Below are 20,433 nucleotides of genomic sequence, written 5' to 3'. Positions count from 1 at the left end.
GACTATAAAAGCTAGAACATGCCCATATTCTGCTTTCCTCTTCTAACATTTTCAGTTTGAAAGAAGCTAGGCTTGAGCTTTGTTAGTTTGGCCTCTGTTATTATTAAATATCCTCTAGCCACCTGTTACTCTGGGGGACGAGGCTGTCTCACAAGTGAGTGTATGCTATCCCAAAGAGCTTTGGCATGAGCTAGATGTCATTCCAGCTTTGTTCTGGTCATGAACTAAACACCAAACTACATGCATCCAGGGAGCTTTCAGATCAGAAAGGGAGGTGCCTAATAAGCCTCTAGTGTTAGGTGGCAATTAATAGGGTATTATGGATCATGGTGTTCGGCTAAGATTACCACGGTTTGCTTAAATCATGTTTCAGGTACCTAAATCCTCTTTTAGATTTGGCTGACTTAATCTTATTTTGCAAATGACTGCAATCTTTGGCTTCATTTCACTACCAGTAGTAATGCAAAATTCGCACAGAGAAATTGCCTTACTTGGAAATGATGTGATCCTTTTCTCATGGGCAAAGCTGAAGTTTGTATAGGTGTATTGGGTTTGCATGGCAAGGTTTTGGTAGTGGAGGGGCTACAGGGGTGGCTTCTGTCAGAAGCTGCTAGAAGCTTCCTCTATGTCCTATAGAGCCAGTTCCAGCCGACTCCAAGGCCGAGCCAGCCAGCGACGGTGGTAGCACCTCTTGGGATAACATATTTAAGAAGGGGAAAAAACTGTGCAACTGCAGCCGAAGAGAGGAGTGAGAATATGTGAGAGAAACAACTCTGCAGACACCACGGTCAGTGAAGGGAGGAGGTGCTCCAGGTGCCGGAGCCAAGATTCCCCTGCAGCCTGTGGTGAAGACCACGGTGAGGCAGGCTGTCCCCCTGCAGCCCATGGAGGTTAACGGTGGAGCAGATATCCACCTGCAGCCTGTGGAGGACCCCACGCCGGAGCAGATGGATGTCCCTGAAGGAGGCTGTGACCCCGTGGGAAGCCCATGCTGGAGCAGGCTCCTGGCAGGACCTGTGGACCCGTGGAGAGAGGAGCCCACGCTGGAGCAGGTTTGCTGGTGGGACTTGTGACCTCGTGGGGGACCCACGCTGGAGCAGTCTGTTCCTGAAGGACTGCACCCCGTGGAAAGGACCCACGCTGGAGCAGTTCGTGAAGAACTGCAGCCTTTGGGAAGGACTCATGTTGGAGAAGTTTGTGGAGGGCTGTCTCCCGTGGGAGGGACCCCACGCTGGAGCAGGGGAAGAGTGTGAGCAGGAAGGAGCAGCAGAGACAACATGTGGTGAACTGACCACAACCCCCATTCCCTGTCCCCCTGCGCCACCCGGGGGGAGGAGGTAGAGAATCTGGGAGTGACACTGAGCCCGGGAAGAAGGGAGGGATGGGGGGAAGGTGTTTTAAGATTTCATTTTTATTTTCTAATTATCCTACTCTGATTTTGATTGGTAATAAATTGAATTAATTTTCCCCAAGTCGAGTCTGTTTTGCCCATGACAGTAGTTGCTGAGTGATCTCCCTGTCCTTATCTTGACCCACGAGCCTTTCGTTATATTTTCTCTCCCCTGTCCAGCTGAGGAGGGGAGTGATAGAGCGACTTTGGTGGGCACCTGGTGTCCAGCCAGGGTCGACCCACCACAATAGGCAAAAAGTTTTTTTCCCACTTGGATCTGATTCAAAGTTCATTCAAATCAGTGGAAAGAGTTTCACTCTACCATAGTCCTCCACAATCTGTGAATGTGAGCAGGATGGCATTTATCATTTATAAAGTTCACAGTGTACAGCAGAGCGCTGTTCTGCTCCCGGGACTAACTCTAAACATAAGCAAAATGAGTAGTTGCCTAGAGCAAAATGGTGAGGGCTTCACTGTGTATGCCAGAGCACTGGAAAGCCAGGCCTGCAATATATTTCCTCTTTTGCTGAGCAATAGTGTTAGGATGTATGAGAAGACAGTAACTGGAATAGAAAAAGATCTTCAGGCTAAAAGAAAAATAAGTATTTCTAAATGAAATAACCACTGCCTCCAGCAGCAGCAGGAGGAGCAATTCTATCCCAGAGGGTCTCTTCTCATAATCTTCACTTCAATTCTTGCCTTTTTTTTTTTCTTTTTCCTTTTCTGTGGCAATCTCACTGCCCACTGGTTCCAGTCACCTCTGAGGCTGCAAGTCTCAGTGCTGTCAGTGCTGCTGAGGGATCCTGACTAAGTTTTTCTTGTAGCCTCTTCTGAGCTACGGAGATCACTGTACTATCCTAACCTCAAAGCATGGGGTATCCATGGTTGTTTGGAGACCATGTGGAATCTGTGTTCTCCAGTTTTTCAAGAAATGGCCAAAGTAATGGCTGACTTGATCTGGTGTTGGTGACAGTACTGCTTCTAGCAGGAGGCTGGACTTGGCGACCTCCAGAGACCCCTTCCACCCTAAAATTCTTTGATTCCATTTTAGCATCCTCTGTATGAGATCTCTAGTCATTCACTGAAGTATTCCAGTATCCCTGTCTCATTGTTAGACTAGAAGTGCTGATTTGGTAGATTAGTTGTCCTTTCAAGTAGCTGAGTGGTCTGAAATTTTTGACACTGTATGTATGGGATGGTGCTGATTTATACCAGCTGAGGGTATGGCATTCAAAGTGCATTTTAATTTTACTTTGTCTATTGTATGCAATTCTGTTTTGTTGACAACTTGTATTAATATTTTAGGAAACATGACATCGAAATGATTGACAATTTTTTTAAATTTCTTTTTTTTTTTAATTTCTAAAAAAAAAAGAAGCTAGAGCATACTGTTGCTTCAAGCAAATTCTGCTTCTAGTCCTGGAGTTGAAGCATACAATAGAACAGGCAGCTTTTATTTCAGACTGTCATAGCTCCCTTTGGTCCAATAAATTTAAAAGCAAGTGGTTTCTATGTAGGTTCTTTTTGTATCACAGCATTATTTTTACATACAATTCACTTAAAAAAAATACAAGGGGGGAATATTCTTCCAGTTGTGAGACCTCAAAGCAATATTGTTTTGACTGGACATTCACTTATAGGATAAATGCATGTCACTGCAAAGAATTCCCAGAAATAAAATTAGTGTGCTGCCAACTCTTTCACTTGTTCTGCTCTGTAAAAGGGATACAGCCATGCAGCCACAGTAATGGTCAGAAGACGTTATAGGCCACATGCAGTCCAGCTAAAATACGGGACAGTCTGGTTAAAATATGGGAACAGGATTCCTCTGCATCGATGCAGTGCAGGAGGAAATACATACTGACTTGAAGACGGAAATCTCTGTTACACCTGAATAGTAGCAGGTAAACAGAAGGACAAAAATCTAAGGGGCCTGAGGCTCTTGTGTTAGTCATGTGCTCCTGCATTACTGAAGTACTGCTAGACTGTAATGGAAGTGTTGGCCTTGTGGCAAAGAGCAGGTTGTGGAGGACAGGGTCCATACATTTGCATACATGTGAAATGGCAAATGGTGCAGGAAACAAAAATTGGTAAAAGGCTATGCTTTAGACCACTGTGAAGCCTTACTGAAGATTGTCCAATAATTTCAATAAGCCAAATAATCTCTTCCCCGTTTGTTCATTGCCAGTTCACTGTTTAGTTGAGAGCACATCAACATGGTGTTAACACAGGCAGACATTACCTTGCTCTGTTGGACACAAGCCAGCTCTCATCCAGAAAGCGTGTGACCTTGTTAGCACTGTACTGAGCCTGAGCTTAATATCCCACCTCTCAGTAGTACTTATCCTCTCAGGTTCCCCACTGCACTAATGTGATGGGATGGTTTTTGTTCAGCTTAGAACACACACACAGAGACTCAGAGCTGGATAATGCGTAGGCATGACTCAGATGTTTTGTTTTTAACATTCTGTAAAAAAAATCCAGCAACATCCAGGCACACTTGTAGAAGCAGTAGTTCAAAGTAGTCCAAAATAATGCTTTGCCATAAGTTCAGGTGCCTATTTCTTTTCTCATGGATAGCAGTGCAAATGTTTCCTTCTATGATTGCTTAGCTGATCCCATTGCACACTGTTCACATGTATCTGATCACCACATTGTCAGTAAAAGTTGAAGAACAACCTTGTGGTTTGCCAAAAATTAAAAAGGATCATCAGTAAGAGAGTTTTACCTTGGCAATGAAAGTAATTACACATGATGTCAAAACAAATACAGATGCTGCTTTTGAGAAAAGGTCTTTTGGGGACACTGTATTCAGCGGCACTAACTATGAATTTTTGACAGTTCTAAGTGTTCATATTATGTGTATTAATCATTATAATTCCTCTGGTTCTCAGTAAATATAACCACAGTTTTAGTCAATTGCCAAGTGTGTTCTGTAGGCCTATTATTTTTCCTTTTCACCCATTTCCAATAACATGCTTTTTTGTATGAATACTTGACCATGATATATTTAGGACTTTTTTTAGTGGGACAGGAATCATTATGTTATCCCTGTGCTTACTCTTACTGTAAAGAATTCTGTTTCCTTACATTTGGTAAGATAAATACAGTGGTGACCTTTGTAAGAATAGAATGAGAAAAGTCCTGTGAGGTTCCAATCCCCACCCACATCAAGGACATGTAAAGTGCCTTACACATTATCTCCTTCGCCTGTGAAAATAGCTCTGGAAAAAGCTAAAGCATACTCAGTCGTTTCCATTTGTGAAATTCTCCTTAGATAGTTTCTGGGGCTGAATGTCTCTATGAAAGAAATTGCAGTCATTTGTTGATAGTCTGAGGAGCTTATGATACAGCTCTGAATCCTCTCTGTTTCCATCCAAAGTTCATAAATTGTATAGATCCATAACACTTCGACTGTGGCTCTTCACCGCTCAAAGACCTTTTTCTTTGTGGAGGTGATTGAGATCACATTAGCATTGTCAGGTTTTTCACTAGAGGCCATGAAAAATCATTTAGGACTCTTGTGGCCCAGTATCTGTAGGCTCTTCCGTCCGTGAATTGAATGGGGTGAGCAGATGGAGAAAAGAAGGCTGCTGGATTGCTTACATAGAAAGGGGTAAGTAGCTCCCTCTCTGTATTGGAGGATAACTACTGATATGACATGGCTGTGGTGCTCCCAGTTGAGACAAGGAATATTACCACTTTACAAGGCACCAAATAAACCCTAGTGGGAAACTGTCTTCAGAACTGTGTGTGGTTCTGGTCACTCCATTTGGACAGATGCATTAAAGTAGAAATAGCTGCTGAGAAGGGTGACGGTAAGAAGGGAAGCCTGTTTTATTAGGGAGGAATAAAATAGCTTGGCTTTTACAGTCTTGCAAAAAAAGCTGAGAAAAGGTATATTACTGGTTGTAGCTAAATGGAAAGTAAATTCCAGGGTGAAAAGCATCCATTTAAGTGAAAAGATAATGGGCACAATCAGAAGTCAATACAAGCTAACCATTATTGTGTTTATGTTAGAAATTAAAAGATTTGGTGCTGGCAGAGAACAGGGCTTCTGGAATAGTCTTGGCTATTGGAGCAGTGCACATGAAAGCGTGACTGATTTTAAAATGAAGCTTCACCAGTTTTTGAAAGGAATTAGATGATGTGGTACCTGTGGTTATCAGGGGACTAGACCCAGTGATCTGGGAGATCCTCTCAAATTGTGTGCAGAATAAGATGGATTTGTGCAGAGCATCCCCTCTTGACTGAAATCAAAAAGAACATGATTAAATTCATCATCTTTATCAGCCTTTTGGCTACAATTTGAGCATCAGTTATTGCAAGACCATACTTTCCCTCTGTTGTAAGAATACGTACAGTCCCATGCTTACTTTTAATGGTGGTCAAAGAATGGAAATTTCTGGAATAGGGGGAAACATCAGAATATGGTCACGTGCCCTCTCTGACAGTTGAACCTGAAGTAGGTATGTAGGTAATAGCTTTGCCACTGAGGATCTCTCAAAAGGGGGAAAAACTGTTCAACTCTATGTTCACTGATTTTAATGTAGGCACCTTAATGAATGAATGTTAAGTGTCTGACAACCTGGTCCCAATTAAAGAATACATTTTAAGGCATTTTCAGGCATATTAGTATTCCTTATGGAGTTGTGGAAGAGCTGCCACCAACTCCTCTATGAACGAGGTACAACAGAGCTAACAGGTAGACTGTGAAATCAAATTTGCCTCAGACTCTTTCCTGCTTGACAGAACATTCAGGGAAGAATTTCCACAATTCTGTGCTTGATTCAGTGCCTGGAGATACGAGAGGAAATGAGAAGCAGGTCTAATCTTTCTTTTCCTTGGCAATTTTAATTCATGAAAATACTCTCTGTGCCCCCAAATCGAAGTCTTCCTCTGCTGATCTCACTTTCTTCTCTACAGTCTTTAAACAAAACAATGTGATATTGCAATTGGCTTAGATTGAGGAGAAGCTGCTGTGCTAGCTAAAAAGTTGGCACCACACCTTCTATTCAGAATGCTGCACGTTGGTGGTGTATGTTCAGATAACCTCTAGCTACAGTTGAGTAATACCACGAATGGGGAAAACCCTAGAGAAATAGGAAAATCCCTAACTGTTTGTGCATTGTGTAAGTATATTTTACTTAGGCTCTTTGCCAAAGCAGATATGAATCAAAGATGCTCTCCGTATACGAGTAAAATGTACTATCATGTTCAGGATCTTATTTTTGCATAAAAGACACCCACGGCATTTGTGAAAGGGGAAGAAAATTTCCATTCTGGTTTTAGTGTGTTATGTTTTTCTATTGCATTCATCACTGAAAATTCCTGAAAACAAAAGATACAGAAAGTGGGAGAGGAACTTGGTTAATTTATTTGAGTTCTTCTTTGAGACAAATGGTCTCTTTTGACTATTTTGCAAAATGATTGTAAAAGAAAATACTGCCCCCCCCCCCCCCCTTGGTATTGTACAATAAAAAGAAACACGTATTAAAAAAAAAGGAATTGAGCTGTGACCAAATGCTTGCTGTAACTGGCAAGTGTTTGTGCAAATGTTTGATTATTTATGTAAACCTTCCCAACAGCTCCTCACCCAGAACAAAACCAAATGCCCAAGAACGACAAAACATCTCCCTACCAGAACAAAAATCACTGATGGATATGTTTCTTTTTCCTATGGAGAAGATGGGAAAATAAATGCAAGATGGTACTGGAAAGTGCTCAGATGAATCCTACCATCTGAGTGAAAAACAATAATTAATTAGGATAGACTAGAAGGTATAGGAGGATTTCTGCATCATCCCACAGCCCCACAGAAGTGGGTGGGGATTTTTTCATGTTTGTAACTTCATTTATTTACATACGATTTACATTTTTCAGGTGTCATAACAGGGGCTCCAAAGCACTGGCCTTCCTTAAGTAAAGGGCTGAATCCTCTGAATTTTGTGAGATTTTTGTTGTTTACTTCAATGGGATCTTGATTTTTTTCTAATGTATTTTTGCACCATGATTGTAACCAGAAAGGATGGTTAGAGAAGTTAGTTTAAAGATGATGTTCTAAGAAATTTTGACTGGCAGCTGGGAACTCTCTCAGTTTCCCTAACCAAAATATTTTCAATAATCTGGCTGCAAAATGGGAAGTTAAAAATACAGAAGTAAATTGCTAAATTATCAACTTCACGAGAGATTAATTTCTTCCAGTAAGCAGTGGCTCAGCAATTAGATGATCCAACAGTTAGGTTTTCTCACCAAGAAAGCTAGCTCCCTAACTCACTCACTCAATTTTTTGCAGTCATTTTGTATATTTGTCTATTCCACTCCCTAAGGCCATGGAGAACCTCAAGTAAAGAGACTGAATTAAAATTGTCCTTCTGCATATTCTTGCAGGATTTGATTAGAAATAATTCAAAATTAGGGCTTTGAAACAGCAGTTAAAATTCCAGTAGTTTTATGAGCTGGCATGTTCCACTTTTATTGGTTTAGTGTTGCACTGAATTATTCAGAAAGCTATAGTCTTCTTTCTATTGATGAATGTGCATTGGAAGAACCAACGAACTACCAATGAAGCTTTTTTCTGGAGGGCAGAAATAATTCATAAATGACAAATATTTCTATGAACACATTACAGCAGAAATGAGGTCGCATCAGTTACATTTTTCAATCCTTCAGGGGGATTTGAGGAATTTATGAAACCATTGAAGCAGAAGTAGCCCAGTTTTAGAACAGTTATGTAAAGAAGTTTGATTTCCTTTACAGTATCATAGAATCATAGAATGGTTTGGGTTGGAAGGGGCCTTTAAAGGTCATCTAGTCCAACCTCCCTGCAATGAGCAGGGACATCTTCAACTGGATCAGGTTGCTCAGAGCCCTGTCCAACCTGACCTTGAATGTTTTCAGGGATGGGGCATCTACAACCTTTCTGGGCAACCTGTGCCAGTGTTTCACCACCCTCATTGTAAAAAATGTCTTCCTTACGTCCAATCTAAATCTACCCTCTTTTACTTTAAAACCATTACCCCTTGTCCTATTGCCACAGGCCCTACTTCTTTGAGTGTCAGTGTAGTATTGTGTAGAAGCAGCCAAAGTAATATCTTTAACAATGTCACAAGTAATTTTTATAATCTTCAGTCTATGAAAATGTACGACCATCCCTGTCTTATTATAAAAAGTGGTTTAAAATACCACCTTTTATGCATCTGCACTTTTATGAGACATAGTGACAAACTGCCAATTGTTGAAGATGAAACTTACCTCCAGAAGTGATTATTAAAAATAAAAGTGCCGAAAGGACAAAGGAATGAGAACTAATACAGGTTCGATACTGGTCACTGGTTTTCTAAAGGCCTTCTTTAAAAACAAGCTTATCTAGCTAAAAATTGAAAAGCCGTGATGAAGGACAGAAAACACAGTTCTCAGGTACTCTAGGCAGCTGCCACAGGGTAGCTAACATGCTGTCATTTCTCACCTGCAGCAATAATATGATTTTGCTCTACAGCTGTGTTTATGAGGAGGACAGAATTACTTGTGGACGAAAGCCTCATGGAACACCAAGCAATAGTTATTTTATGATGAGCTAATTCTTACCCAGGCTGCAGTCTCTGTCTTTGTCTACAACTTGAAAACTTCCAAATGTCCACTGAGAGACTTTTGCCGGCTCGAAAACTTGCAGATTGTTGGCTTATTGACAAGATCCTAAAATGTTTTAAAAGGACTGAGAGCTGCCAGTCCGTTCGAGAACAGAGGAGACAAGGTGGTGCCTGCTCCTTTTGTGGGTGTGACAAAAATGTCTCTGTGAATGAGACACTGATTTTAAAGGAAAGCAGAGGGGAACATATATGCCGTATACAAAGGAATACTGGTATAAGCGCTATGTCAGAAACTTGAATGCCAGAACAGCAGAAAACAGTATTTGCTGTCTAAGTAATAGCCTTTCTTTAGAATGTCATGCATAGTAGTCAAAATAAGATTTGTTATTTTTATACTCTACAGAATTTTAGTGTGTGGTTAAGTGTTTATTTTACTGGGAAAATGGATGTAGTCTGTCTGAAAGATAGCTGGAAACTTCTTAAAATCTCAGTGTCAGGTTCACTTTGCCTCTTACAAAAACACTTTCCCACTTGAACACGGTAAGTACTGTGCCTGAGTAATTTCATTTGCAGGATTCTGAGCCAGGTAGTTCTCAGAAATAAAAAGGCAAGTCTTATTTCTAAACTTCATTTGCAGTTACTGTAATACTTCCTTCCATTGGCCTAGTGTGATCTTCTAAAAATCATATAATATTCAATAGTGTTCTAGACATCTTCCATTAAAAAATCACTTGGTTTCTTTGCTCTGGTATGAAGCAGTCCATTGTAAAGTTTGACAAAACAATAAATAAGCTCTTGGTCAGCATGAATGGCAGTACCTGATAAAATGATGTCTGTATTTGATGGAACTGTTACACTTGTTATAACAATTACACCATAGTAGAAATACCTGAAAATGAGGATAATGCTGATCGTGTGTCCCCATACGTATCAGGCTGTCATATGCAGTAGTGATGTGCATTTTCACTGTATTTGGAAATCTTTTTTTTATCTTGAAAATGATTTCTGTTGTGAACTGTGAATATGTTTACTTGTTTAAGGTATGCTTATATTTGTGTGTACAATGATTAAGCAATATTAATTTTTATTGTTACCTCAGCTTTTATAATATTTTTGTTTCTGTTTGCAGGGGATTCATTGTAAAAGCAAACCTTCCAGTGAGTATACATAATTCACATTTTTACTACATTTGTTTTTGAAAGATAAAAATAATTTATTGCAGATAATAAAGCCACTTTCCTGGTGACATCAGATCACTGTCATGACAGGGTGTTTACCACCAGTTTCCTCATACTAAACATTGGAAATTGGTAGGGTCTGATAAATAATAGGTTAATAATGACTGTGCATTTTTGCTTTATAATTTTCCTTACCATAGATGGTCATTGGGAGAATTTGCTTAGTCATTTCACATATTTTGATTGCTTCCACTTATTATTATTGCCTACCGTAATAATATAGGCTCTTGAATTACCTGAAATCTGAAGCCTCCATCAATCACTCCTGCAATGCACACAGTCACTTGACAGGGAAGTATGAGGCAGCTGCCTTGCTGGCAGTCCCCTCTGAGAAGACAGTCCTGGCTGGAGGCCCAGGTCTGAGCACTGCTTATCTCCATGGTGCCTTTCCTGGATCTGTGTGGCAGAGAGTCCACAGACAGGGAGAAGCTGCAACGCTGAGCCGCAAGTGTGTGAGATGCTGATGCTATGGTGTGGGGTGTGAGCCGAACGTCAGCTGTCATGAGTCTTACTCTGAAAGCATGGCATTTATGGGACATGTGTTGAGGTGGAGAGGAAGAACACGGCTGTGGAAGGGATGCAGTTAAAAGTCCCACCTGAAAAAGTCTAGTCTTCTGCCAGCGAGCAGAGTGAACCATTGGTGGCTGGTTCAAGGATTGCGAATGAATCTTTTTAGGATTAGGCAGCTGAGCTGCTAGTTACAGAAGAAACAGGGGCGTTGACCTTTGCTCTGCCTAGCTGAAGCATGCCTTCATGCCCTTGGGCAGCACAGGCTGAGGAAACCAAACCCTTCAACCCTGGTCTTAAAGGGAAGGACACCTGCAATGCTGTTGGTTATGAGTTAATATCTGTGCTGGGTATTACACAAATGCAGATGTAGATAGTGGAGACTCACTACAGGTACCACGAGGTGGTGATTCATTCCACCCATCTTAGGACAAGGTGATTTATGCGCTGGGAGGGAGGCGAGAGGGGTTCTCCATATCTGTTGACCACCAGAGGTGCTTAGATGATGCACATAAGCTTAAACTAGATGTTTAGCTCTTAGCTGGATATAGACTTTGGGCATTGAAGAGTTTGTAAACTAAAGATTCTTATCTTTCAAGATGATGTACATGAAGCAGAGCTGCTTGTAGGTTTTCAGTGCCGCCTGAAAATGACTTATCAGCTATCTCTAATACAAGTAACATATAGGATGACTCAGCCTTATAGGGGTGATGAAAAAACATTTTTTTAGTCTTCATCCTAATTCACTTGTGCAACAGTGGGTGTATGCTCATTTCCATACTTCCTTTTCTATAGTCATTCTCTTTATTATTTACTATATGAGGTAAAATTACCTTAAAAGACCTTAACTGTATAATAGAGCACCTTTGCAGTAGTCATTGCTTTTAGCTCTAACAAAGAGATGACTTTATTTCCTAGAATTTGCAGCTCAGTAGTATTTGGCAACGTAGCTTTGACTCTGCCTTCTCCCTCCTGCTCTTCTAGACTATTGGTAGTACATAAGGGCTACTGTAGTATTTGAAATTCACTGTAATATATCCAGACATTGATATCAATATAGCAATGATTTTAAAAAAGCCTTACATTCTCAGAAAATGTATTTGGCACAGTATATCACCATGTTGTCCAATATCCTTGAAAGTTTGAAATATTTTCTGAATGTACAACTGTGAAACCCTCCTAATTTACTGTGCTTTGAAATCTATTGTGAAAGAGAGGCTGTCAGTCTGAAATTTAATCAATTTCATAATTGGTATAAGTATTTTTAAGTAGCAAATTTTGGTCTTTATTAACTGAAGTGCATCGTATGGTTATCTTAGGAGAGCATATCTAGTTTGTTTATGACTTTTGTTGAATCATCCTAATGCATAGATGCAGCAGATACTGTGATAAATCATATGCAAATAGGTTTGAAATGCCACTGTAATTTATATTCATGGAATGATGCTCCAGTGAAGCAATTTTAGTGTGCTTTAGATATGCTCACAGATTTAGTGCTGTCAGTATCCTAAGTAGTACAGATTCTTACAATTCTTGTAAGGAAGAAATATCAGACAAAAAAAGTTAGGATTTTCTATTGGGGGTTGGCCTGGACCTCTTATTAATGGGTTTTCTCGGCAATTTTTTTTGCTGTTCTCCAATTTCATCTTCTTGCCTGAGGCTTCAAATTATCCATCTAATCATTTCTATTGCGTATTCATTGCTCAGCTCTGGCTTCTATTATCTAACTGTACATAAGGTGTGTTTTGCTGTTGTGACAGTTCTGGGTTGATTGCTGCATCATCAGATAAAAAAATAATCTGCTGTGGTTGAGCTGATGGCATAAGTACAAGGAAAGTGTCTACATGCTGAATAATAAGCCTTGGCTTCTTTATGCCTGGGCTTATACGTATCCATAATTAAGGAATCTTTTATTACAGCAACAATCCTTCTCTCATGTAGGGCTAATTACAGTTATAATTCATAAGCATCAAATTTAGGCAAGATTTACTCAGCAGATGGTTTGTGTAGCAAGATGTATCTTTATGTCTTCTGGGGTGTAGATCAAACTACTCATGAGAAAAGGAAAGAGGTGTGTGTTCCAGAGGAAACTATCTGAGGGGGGGATTAAAAGATGGTAAGGTAAGAGTTTACTGAAGAATTAGTCAGAAATAAGTCTCCTACTGTGATGATTTATAGAATGAAAATTATTTTCTGTCAGCTCTTCCTTGTATCATATATTTATTGTGATCCAAAACTAATATCCTCTTGCACGATATGATCCATTTAAATTATTATTAATGAGTTTTGCAGCATCTTTTGCAATTCTCAAAGTGTATCATAAAATTAATGGAAAAAAATCCAAAGTGGAAGAGTAATTTCATTTTATCCAGTGTATTACTTATTTGTTCTCAGTTTGAAGGTAGAAACTGTGATCAAGGAGAACAGTGTACCTGCTTACAGACAGACAGTAGTGCCTAAAACTGTGTTTGTGCATCTGCCTGATACTGATCCAATGTCAGTAATGCATCTAGGTATGACTTAGGAATATCCTGAGATAGTTCCAAGCCTGTGAAATCTGATAATACCATACCTCAGGCAGTAATAACTAAGGACCGAATTAAATTATGACAGTCTCTCCTAAAAATAGGTAGGGTCAAATAATAAGGTCAAATTCACCCAAACAGAACACTTTGTAAAGAACTGTCAGCTTTGACAATGTGTATATATATATATATGTTGCTCTTCCCTTAAATAATTTCTACACAGACATGGAACTGGGCAAGATTATAGGCCTGGATCAAGAAATTTACACCAACAATCAAGGAATTAAGCAGAAACAGTTGCTCCTGGATACCATTTGGTATCCACACCTGCATGTCATATGATGCAGTCAAGAAAATATCTTTTTAAGCAAAGAGACAGAGCTAAAACTAATCATCACTTATCACGTTATTAGTAATAATTATCAGGTAGTTCTGCAATATAATAACCTCCCAATTAACTGTGGGTGGATTGATTTGGTGTTGTACAATAACTCTCCGTCCTGAGATACCTTCAGAATTATTACAACACCCATGCTTGGAACACAGAATGTAGTGTTCACATCTGGCTGCTGTGCACTGTACTTCTTAAGGCTGCCTCATCTCTGTGGAAACATGTTTACAAATTCTTCAAAAGTCAATGTACTCCATTGCTCTTAAAGCCTAGTTTGTATATTTTGAATGATCTGTGTTTTTTCTTTGGTTTGCACAAGTTGTCTTCTCTCGTTGCCAATATTACCTTGGATAATTGAGAGTTGACTCTACTATCAGTTGAGGTAAAGTGTCCTTGTTTTTCCATTCTTTTCCACTTGGTTCATATCAGCATATCCTGTTGCCTCCAAAAGATGCTTAATGGCACAAAACCAGGATAATAGAGTGGAGATTCAGGTGTGAATCTTTTCTGACTTTTGATATGTATCACGCAGGACTTATTTCTCCTGATAGCAAGTGTGAGGGCACCTTAAGGCCTGGCAGATTCAACTGGACACTGTGAAAGTGAGGATCTCATAATATAGAAGGAGGTCCTGTACAGGTTAATACACTTTCAGTCTTTAAATTTAGAGCACTTTCCATCATTGCAGGGGTTGGAGGGGTAAATAAGGATAAGCTTTGCCCTTCCTCCTCCTCCACATCCTACCTTTCCTCTGTGAGAACTGTGGATGTGTCTTCCATGTGAGTCAATGGGCATCCACGCTTGACAACAATTCTTGGCTAGACATTGAGGAATGCGCCCTTTCCTGACAATTTAAGTTAAGACTCTTATCCTGTATTTTATGGCAAGCACAGTATCATGGCACTGCTGTTTCATACTATGCTCTTCGCCATACTAGTTGAACTCCTTCTAGGAGTATGTTAAGCGGTATGACTAGTAAGAGTCAAATGTTTTTTTGTTATTCCAGCCTCTCCCCAGGAGGAGGAGAATGTGCAGTAGAATACTTAGTTTTACTTGGGTGTCTTTTAACTTTCATGCTATGTACCGAAGTGAGAAGGGTAAGAAATATTTCAAAGAAATTGCTATGATGTAGTTACAGCTAAAATGAGGTGTGCTGCATTGTATACCACAAAGCCAAGGACAAAACCCAACTCCCTGGATATTTGTCTGATAGTTTCTTGAACTCTTAGTTTTTGGGACTACAAACAATGTTTGTGAGCTGGAGAAGTCCAAGGAATGCATTGGGGATTACATCCACTGTACCAACATAAATTCATAAATAAATAACTGATTTCTGTGCAGGGCAGTCTGAGAAGTAGAAAGAGATGAAATATGGCTAACTGATGAGATTTGGGGCCTTAAGACTGTTTTTTTCTTTTACGTTAGGCTACAGAAGGAGGCTGTGCAAAGCAAGGTCCTAAGGCTTTGGGATGGCTAAATTTCCATAGGAAAATAAGTTGAGACATAGTAGCTGTGTTCTGTGCCTACTGTTTACACCTTGAAGAAGGCCTGGATAATATTTATTCTGCTCTTGCTGTTCTGGTCTAAAGCAGAAGAAAATCTTGTAGATGTGAGGGATTTTTCCATGACTAGGAATGCAATGGTGCCCTCTTGTGTGAAAGTGATATTTTAACAGCAGTTGAGACCATCAGCCAATCCTAAAATTAAAATACTACCTATGAGAGCGCTCACAATATACAGGTAATGGCTTTGAAAAAAAGTTTAAATAAACTATTAGTCTAGCCACGATCTAGCAGATTGATAATTTAAAAACATTATTAGTCTAGGCATGCTCTGCTAGCCTTAACTGTTAGAAGTGTGTTTCCTTCCTCTTGTGGGTTAACACTTCCCTAAGCCAGGAAATTTATTATCAAACCCCATCTGTAATGTAGTTCTTTCCATGCGCCCCTGCATTGCCTGTGAAGCCAATGAGCTATGTTGGCTGTGTGAAAGTCTTAGGTAAAGTACTGGCTTTGCTGAAGTCAATGGTGACTTTCCTACTGATTTCAGTAGAGCTGGAGCTTCACCTTTGGTGCTTTCTCTCCCCCACATATCCTGTGCACAATGAGGTTTCTCTGTCTTTGTATTTGCATTTGCAGGTAGCATTTTTAACAGCTTCTGCCATGATGCTCCTGCAACTCTATCTTCTATGGTACTGAAAAGCATGAAGATCTCAACAGTGATGAAATGTGTCCAAGGAAGTCCATGCTCTCTTCATTTAAACATTAAAGGAACTCTGAGTCTGGATGGTAGGAAGCAGATTTGCTACTGAATAATTTGTTTACTTTTTGTTTATAGCTACTCAGCCAAATTTTATAGCTACTCAGCCAAATTTTGTTCCATATTGCAATATTTGTGTCCAAGCTGTTTTCATGTAATTATATCATAAAGATAAGTTTGGTGAAACCATTTTACTCCAAACCAAGATAAAGCCGTGGCCCTTCTCAAGGGAATGAGAACCGAGAGAATGAATTCAAGACAACTGAATTTTTACTTCCAACATAATACACTTAACTTGTCCTCTACCAGTGCCCCAAGCATGCTGCTGCCCTTTTCTTTCTTGCTCTGACATGAGTGCACACACACTAATTCTGTCTGCCGTGGTAACTCAGACATGAGTGACTGCCCCAACAGAAGGAGAAACAGTTTATGCGTCTGAAGTTACAATTCTGCACTAAAATAAAATGAAAGCACTCAAAACTTTTTGGGCATAGTCTATTTTTACTAACACCCTGCCATTCATGTGCTTAGTGTGTTACCATTTATATATTTCTTGGTGTGCTTCACTCAGAGTTAATAGGTTTATTTTTTAAATTTGCATAAGAATTTGCATAATTCAAGCTTTAATTTATAGCAATCTGTATTAAATCCTTGCTCCTACCCCTGTGTATTATGTATAATGCCCCTTTTTTAACAGAGTTAAAATACATATGCCTTTCACTTAGAAGGAAAGTTTATGATATGGTATGTTTTAATTTATTTTTTGTTTTTCTTAAAGATGCTGAAATTATATTTTTGAAATCTATTCCTAACTCATTTCAGAAAATATCCGTGGGCTGGAAATATGTTCTCTTTCACTGGACACACAGCAATCTCAGTGCACAAATGTGAGATTTGCTAGGAAAAAAAGCAAGATGCTTAATGGAAAGAAGGTAAGCTCCTTTTTTGGGTTGTTTTTAATTTAAATGTTTATGAGCCTTTGGAAAAAAATGTATTTTGTATCTCTTATTTTCATCTCTTACTGACTTTGTGGAAAACTGCAATGAAATGTATGCTGCAGCATTGTCAAATGAAACTGCATAACAAAATGTCCTTTTATAACCTATAAATTCAATTCTCCACCATTTTCGTACTTCTTCCACTTACCTTTTTGCAAGAGAAGCTGCTTCTGCAAAGCCTAATTTTCATATCAATCTTGCTGGCTTTCTTTTTGTGCCCATATGTGCATACATATGATTTATTTAAGTCCAACCATGTCCATGGAATTTACACATCTAGAAGACAGCCCAGTGCCTAAGCACTTGTGCACATCTGTCCTAAACTCATGGTAATAATTGCAACAGCAGAGTACAATTTTTTACTCAACTAAACCCAGAAGTATTTGTTATTAAAATTTGCAACTGGGAAAAAAAAAAGACTCATCCTCGACCAACTGCTTAAAAGACATGAATTTTTGCTTTCAATTACTGGCGGATAACTGTTATTAATCCCATACAAAATGTGTTACTTCATGTGCTTTGTAAATGTTATATTGATTGCACATGTGAAACAATGTTCTTCTCCCAAACCGCAATTGCAGTTTACGCTCTATATCACTTGATGATCAAACGTCCCTATAGGCAATGCAGGGCCAGCAATGAACAATTGATAGGTTTTAGTGTAAGGTAAGTTTATAGGCAAGACTCAACAAACATATTTAATGAAATTTTCTTAGTTTCAGTTCAGTGACTAGAATGCTGACATAAGACGTCTTTTACCCTCCAAATGCCTTGTACCAAATAGGAGTATAACCAACACGAAAACCTATATAGAATTTAATAGTTACTGCTATCAGTGAGGGAATGACCTGCTATAACTGGCCTTCAACTTTTGTCTCCTAAATTACTTTCTCTCTCACAAACTGTTACTGGAATGAATAAATTTGCTGAAGTTGCCATTAAATGTTTAAACAGACTTTTTTTTCCTATTCTGCAAGTGTTTGTGCTTGTTAAATGCCTACAAACTGGGACTTTTGGTAGTGTGTAAGACCTTTTTGCTTTTGAAGTTCAATAAGCATTGGGTACCTGTATTTCTATGCTTTTAGAATTATTTGATAGCTTGTAGATATTTGGATTTCTGGAAGTGAAGAAGATAGCAACAGCCTGGATTAGAAGTAATGATACTCTCTGAAATTCTTTCATTAAGTGGTATCTGCTTCTTTTACATTCTTAATGCTACAATATCTGAGACTGCTTAATGCTCCTTGTAAATATAAATAAATCTGAACAAAGAATATTGCTTGCTTAACTCTGATAACCAGTGGTTTTCATGTATTCTGGAAGTCACACACAAACTTGATTTTATAAATGTTTTAAACAGGTACAGGTACAATTCAATTGCATTGAAGTCAATGTAGCACAACACATCTATGTGACCATGAAAACAGTACCAAATTACTGTGAAGTCAAGCTGAGTCAGGAATACTATGTTGAAGGTAGGAAAACATCTTAAACCAGATGTTTTTCAAGAAACATCTTTTCAAAGAAAAAAGCCAAACCAAACCAAAAAACCCCAAATGCAAAGCCAAATCACATTCCGGGATACACTGATCTAACTGATGGTAGATCATGTATGCCAGGACCAGTCTTATTCTATGTTTCAATGATTTATTTTGTGCATATAAATGTCTGACTTGCTGTAAAAAACAGAGACCAGAGTTTATATCTAAAAGTACATGGAAAACTGAACTACACTATGCATTTGTCCCAATTGGCCTTCTTGTGATTGGCATGTGCTCTTTCTCTGCCTGCAGGTTCAGTCCTGTGTGCTCTCTGTGCATAAGATGGAGCCTCTGCTTCTCTTCATAGTTAGGCCACAGGTGGTTTGAGAGATTGAGGAAAGCTTAACAAGAAAGTGTAAAGAAATTTCTTTTTACTTTCATTAGCTAGCTGTTCTATCACCTGTTTTCATGTAACTGGATAAGATAAGGTAGTATTTTTCCATGTGTTTGGCATAAAATGCCTACCATATGCATATAAAAATAGATTCAGCACTGTGGTCCAACCAAGATACAGTGTGGCTAGTGAAGACAAGTGCACCAAATGGTGGTGCAAAAAATGAAATGAGACCCCTCGTTCGGTCTGGTGCCTGGGCTTGTCCTGCCTTCCCATCTCCAGGGCCTGTGGGTGGGCAGCTCTTGCCCTTGCCCCTTGGTACAGTATCAACCCTTGCACGCAGTATCAGACACATTATGGCTGTTTCACGCTTTCATAGAAGTAAAACCTTTTTGTACTTAAAAAGCCTTTCATTTTCTTGATAAATGCCGATTCACTATTGAAGTAGATATGTACTTTGTGAATAAAGGGGGGGGGGGAAATAAGGTTTTATAAAGCCCAGTTTTAAAACACTTTACAAGGGTGAGTAAACAAATGAAAGTAGGAAATATTACTCTGGGGAAAAGAACTGTGTGGGGAAATGAGAGCAAAGTGCTGCTCTAATAGTGAGTTAAGCAAGGAGAGGTGAAAACAGTAGGCAGCACATTATGAGCTGATTTAGTGTTCTTAAATCAAGATTTAAGTTTTGGAGATACGAATATTAGATATTAGTTCTGAAAGTGTCGCCTGGCCTCTAATTCTGGTAAGCTCCCTGGGAGCTAAATAGGGTGTTTCTTTGTAAACCTAGAGTAGAGTCAGAATAGCAAAAATACACAGTTGTTTATAACAGAGGAATAAGCCTGGTAAACAACAGGAGTAGCTTTCAAGGAAAGAATAACTGAAATAATAATAATAATTAATACTACTACTAATAATAATTTTGTTAGGTACTAGGTAAAGAAGTGCAGTGTTATATCGTAGATTGCCACCTTAAACTGCTGATGAGGTTTTCCAGTAAAAACCCCACGCTGGTGAGATAGCTCCTTAAGGCAAGTTGTGATATAATCTCTGTGTGTGGAAAGGGTACTTTTCTTTTTTGCTGTTTATCTAGAAGTGGATGTAAATCTGCCTTTAAAAAGGGGTATAAGAGATAGGTTTCCTGTTGGGAAGCTATTGGATAATTTGGCAGTTTGTTTACACAGTTATACAAATAAAGCAGCACTGAAGAAAACTCTGGCTTCTATTTTGCAGATTGCAGAAACAGTGATGTGGGAAAATATATTTCAGCTTGTTCGGGTGAGCTGATCTTCTATACAACTTAAAGCTGTGAGATACTTCTGGTGACCTATACAATGATATGTTTTCATAGCTAAATAAGCAGGGAAAAAAATGATGATTTACAACTACCACTACTTATAATTACCACGTAGTTGATGATAGATAATGTCCTGAAAATGTGTTTCTTTATATTGACTTGGAAATGCTAGATAGCAGATAAAGATATTGACAACCTATTTAATACTTAAACTTTTGGAAATAGGTTTGCGTCCTTTTCACGCACTTCATTGCTGGTTTTATATTTTGTCTATAGACAGACCTCATAAATAGATTGAAATTAATTTACCAAACTGCTATCCTGATTTTGGCATAGCCATGAATATAAAAATAATAAAACGTCCCCC

General features: G+C 39.0%; 1 protein-coding gene across 1 annotated transcript in view; it reads left to right on the top strand.

Annotated features, from left to right (window-relative positions):
• Positions 1-20,433, top strand: part of IL17REL (interleukin 17 receptor E like) — a 48,410-nt gene that overhangs the window by 9,456 nt on the left and 18,521 nt on the right. The window contains exons 2-6 of the mRNA XM_076328627.1: positions 10,109-10,136; positions 15,779-15,928; positions 16,722-16,831; positions 18,258-18,372; positions 20,003-20,047. Coding sequence (XP_076184742.1) covers positions 10,109-10,136; positions 15,779-15,928; positions 16,722-16,831; positions 18,258-18,372; positions 20,003-20,047 — 448 coding nt within the window. The remainder of the gene's footprint in view (positions 1-10,108; positions 10,137-15,778; positions 15,929-16,721; positions 16,832-18,257; positions 18,373-20,002; positions 20,048-20,433) is intronic.

Source organism: Aptenodytes patagonicus, chromosome 1 (assembly GCF_965638725.1).
Source record: "Aptenodytes patagonicus chromosome 1, bAptPat1.pri.cur, whole genome shotgun sequence".
In the NCBI taxonomy this organism is placed as follows: Eukaryota; Metazoa; Chordata; class Aves; order Sphenisciformes; family Spheniscidae; genus Aptenodytes; species Aptenodytes patagonicus.
Note: the sequence above shows the minus strand (reverse complement) of the source record. Positions and strands in the feature narration are given on the sequence as shown.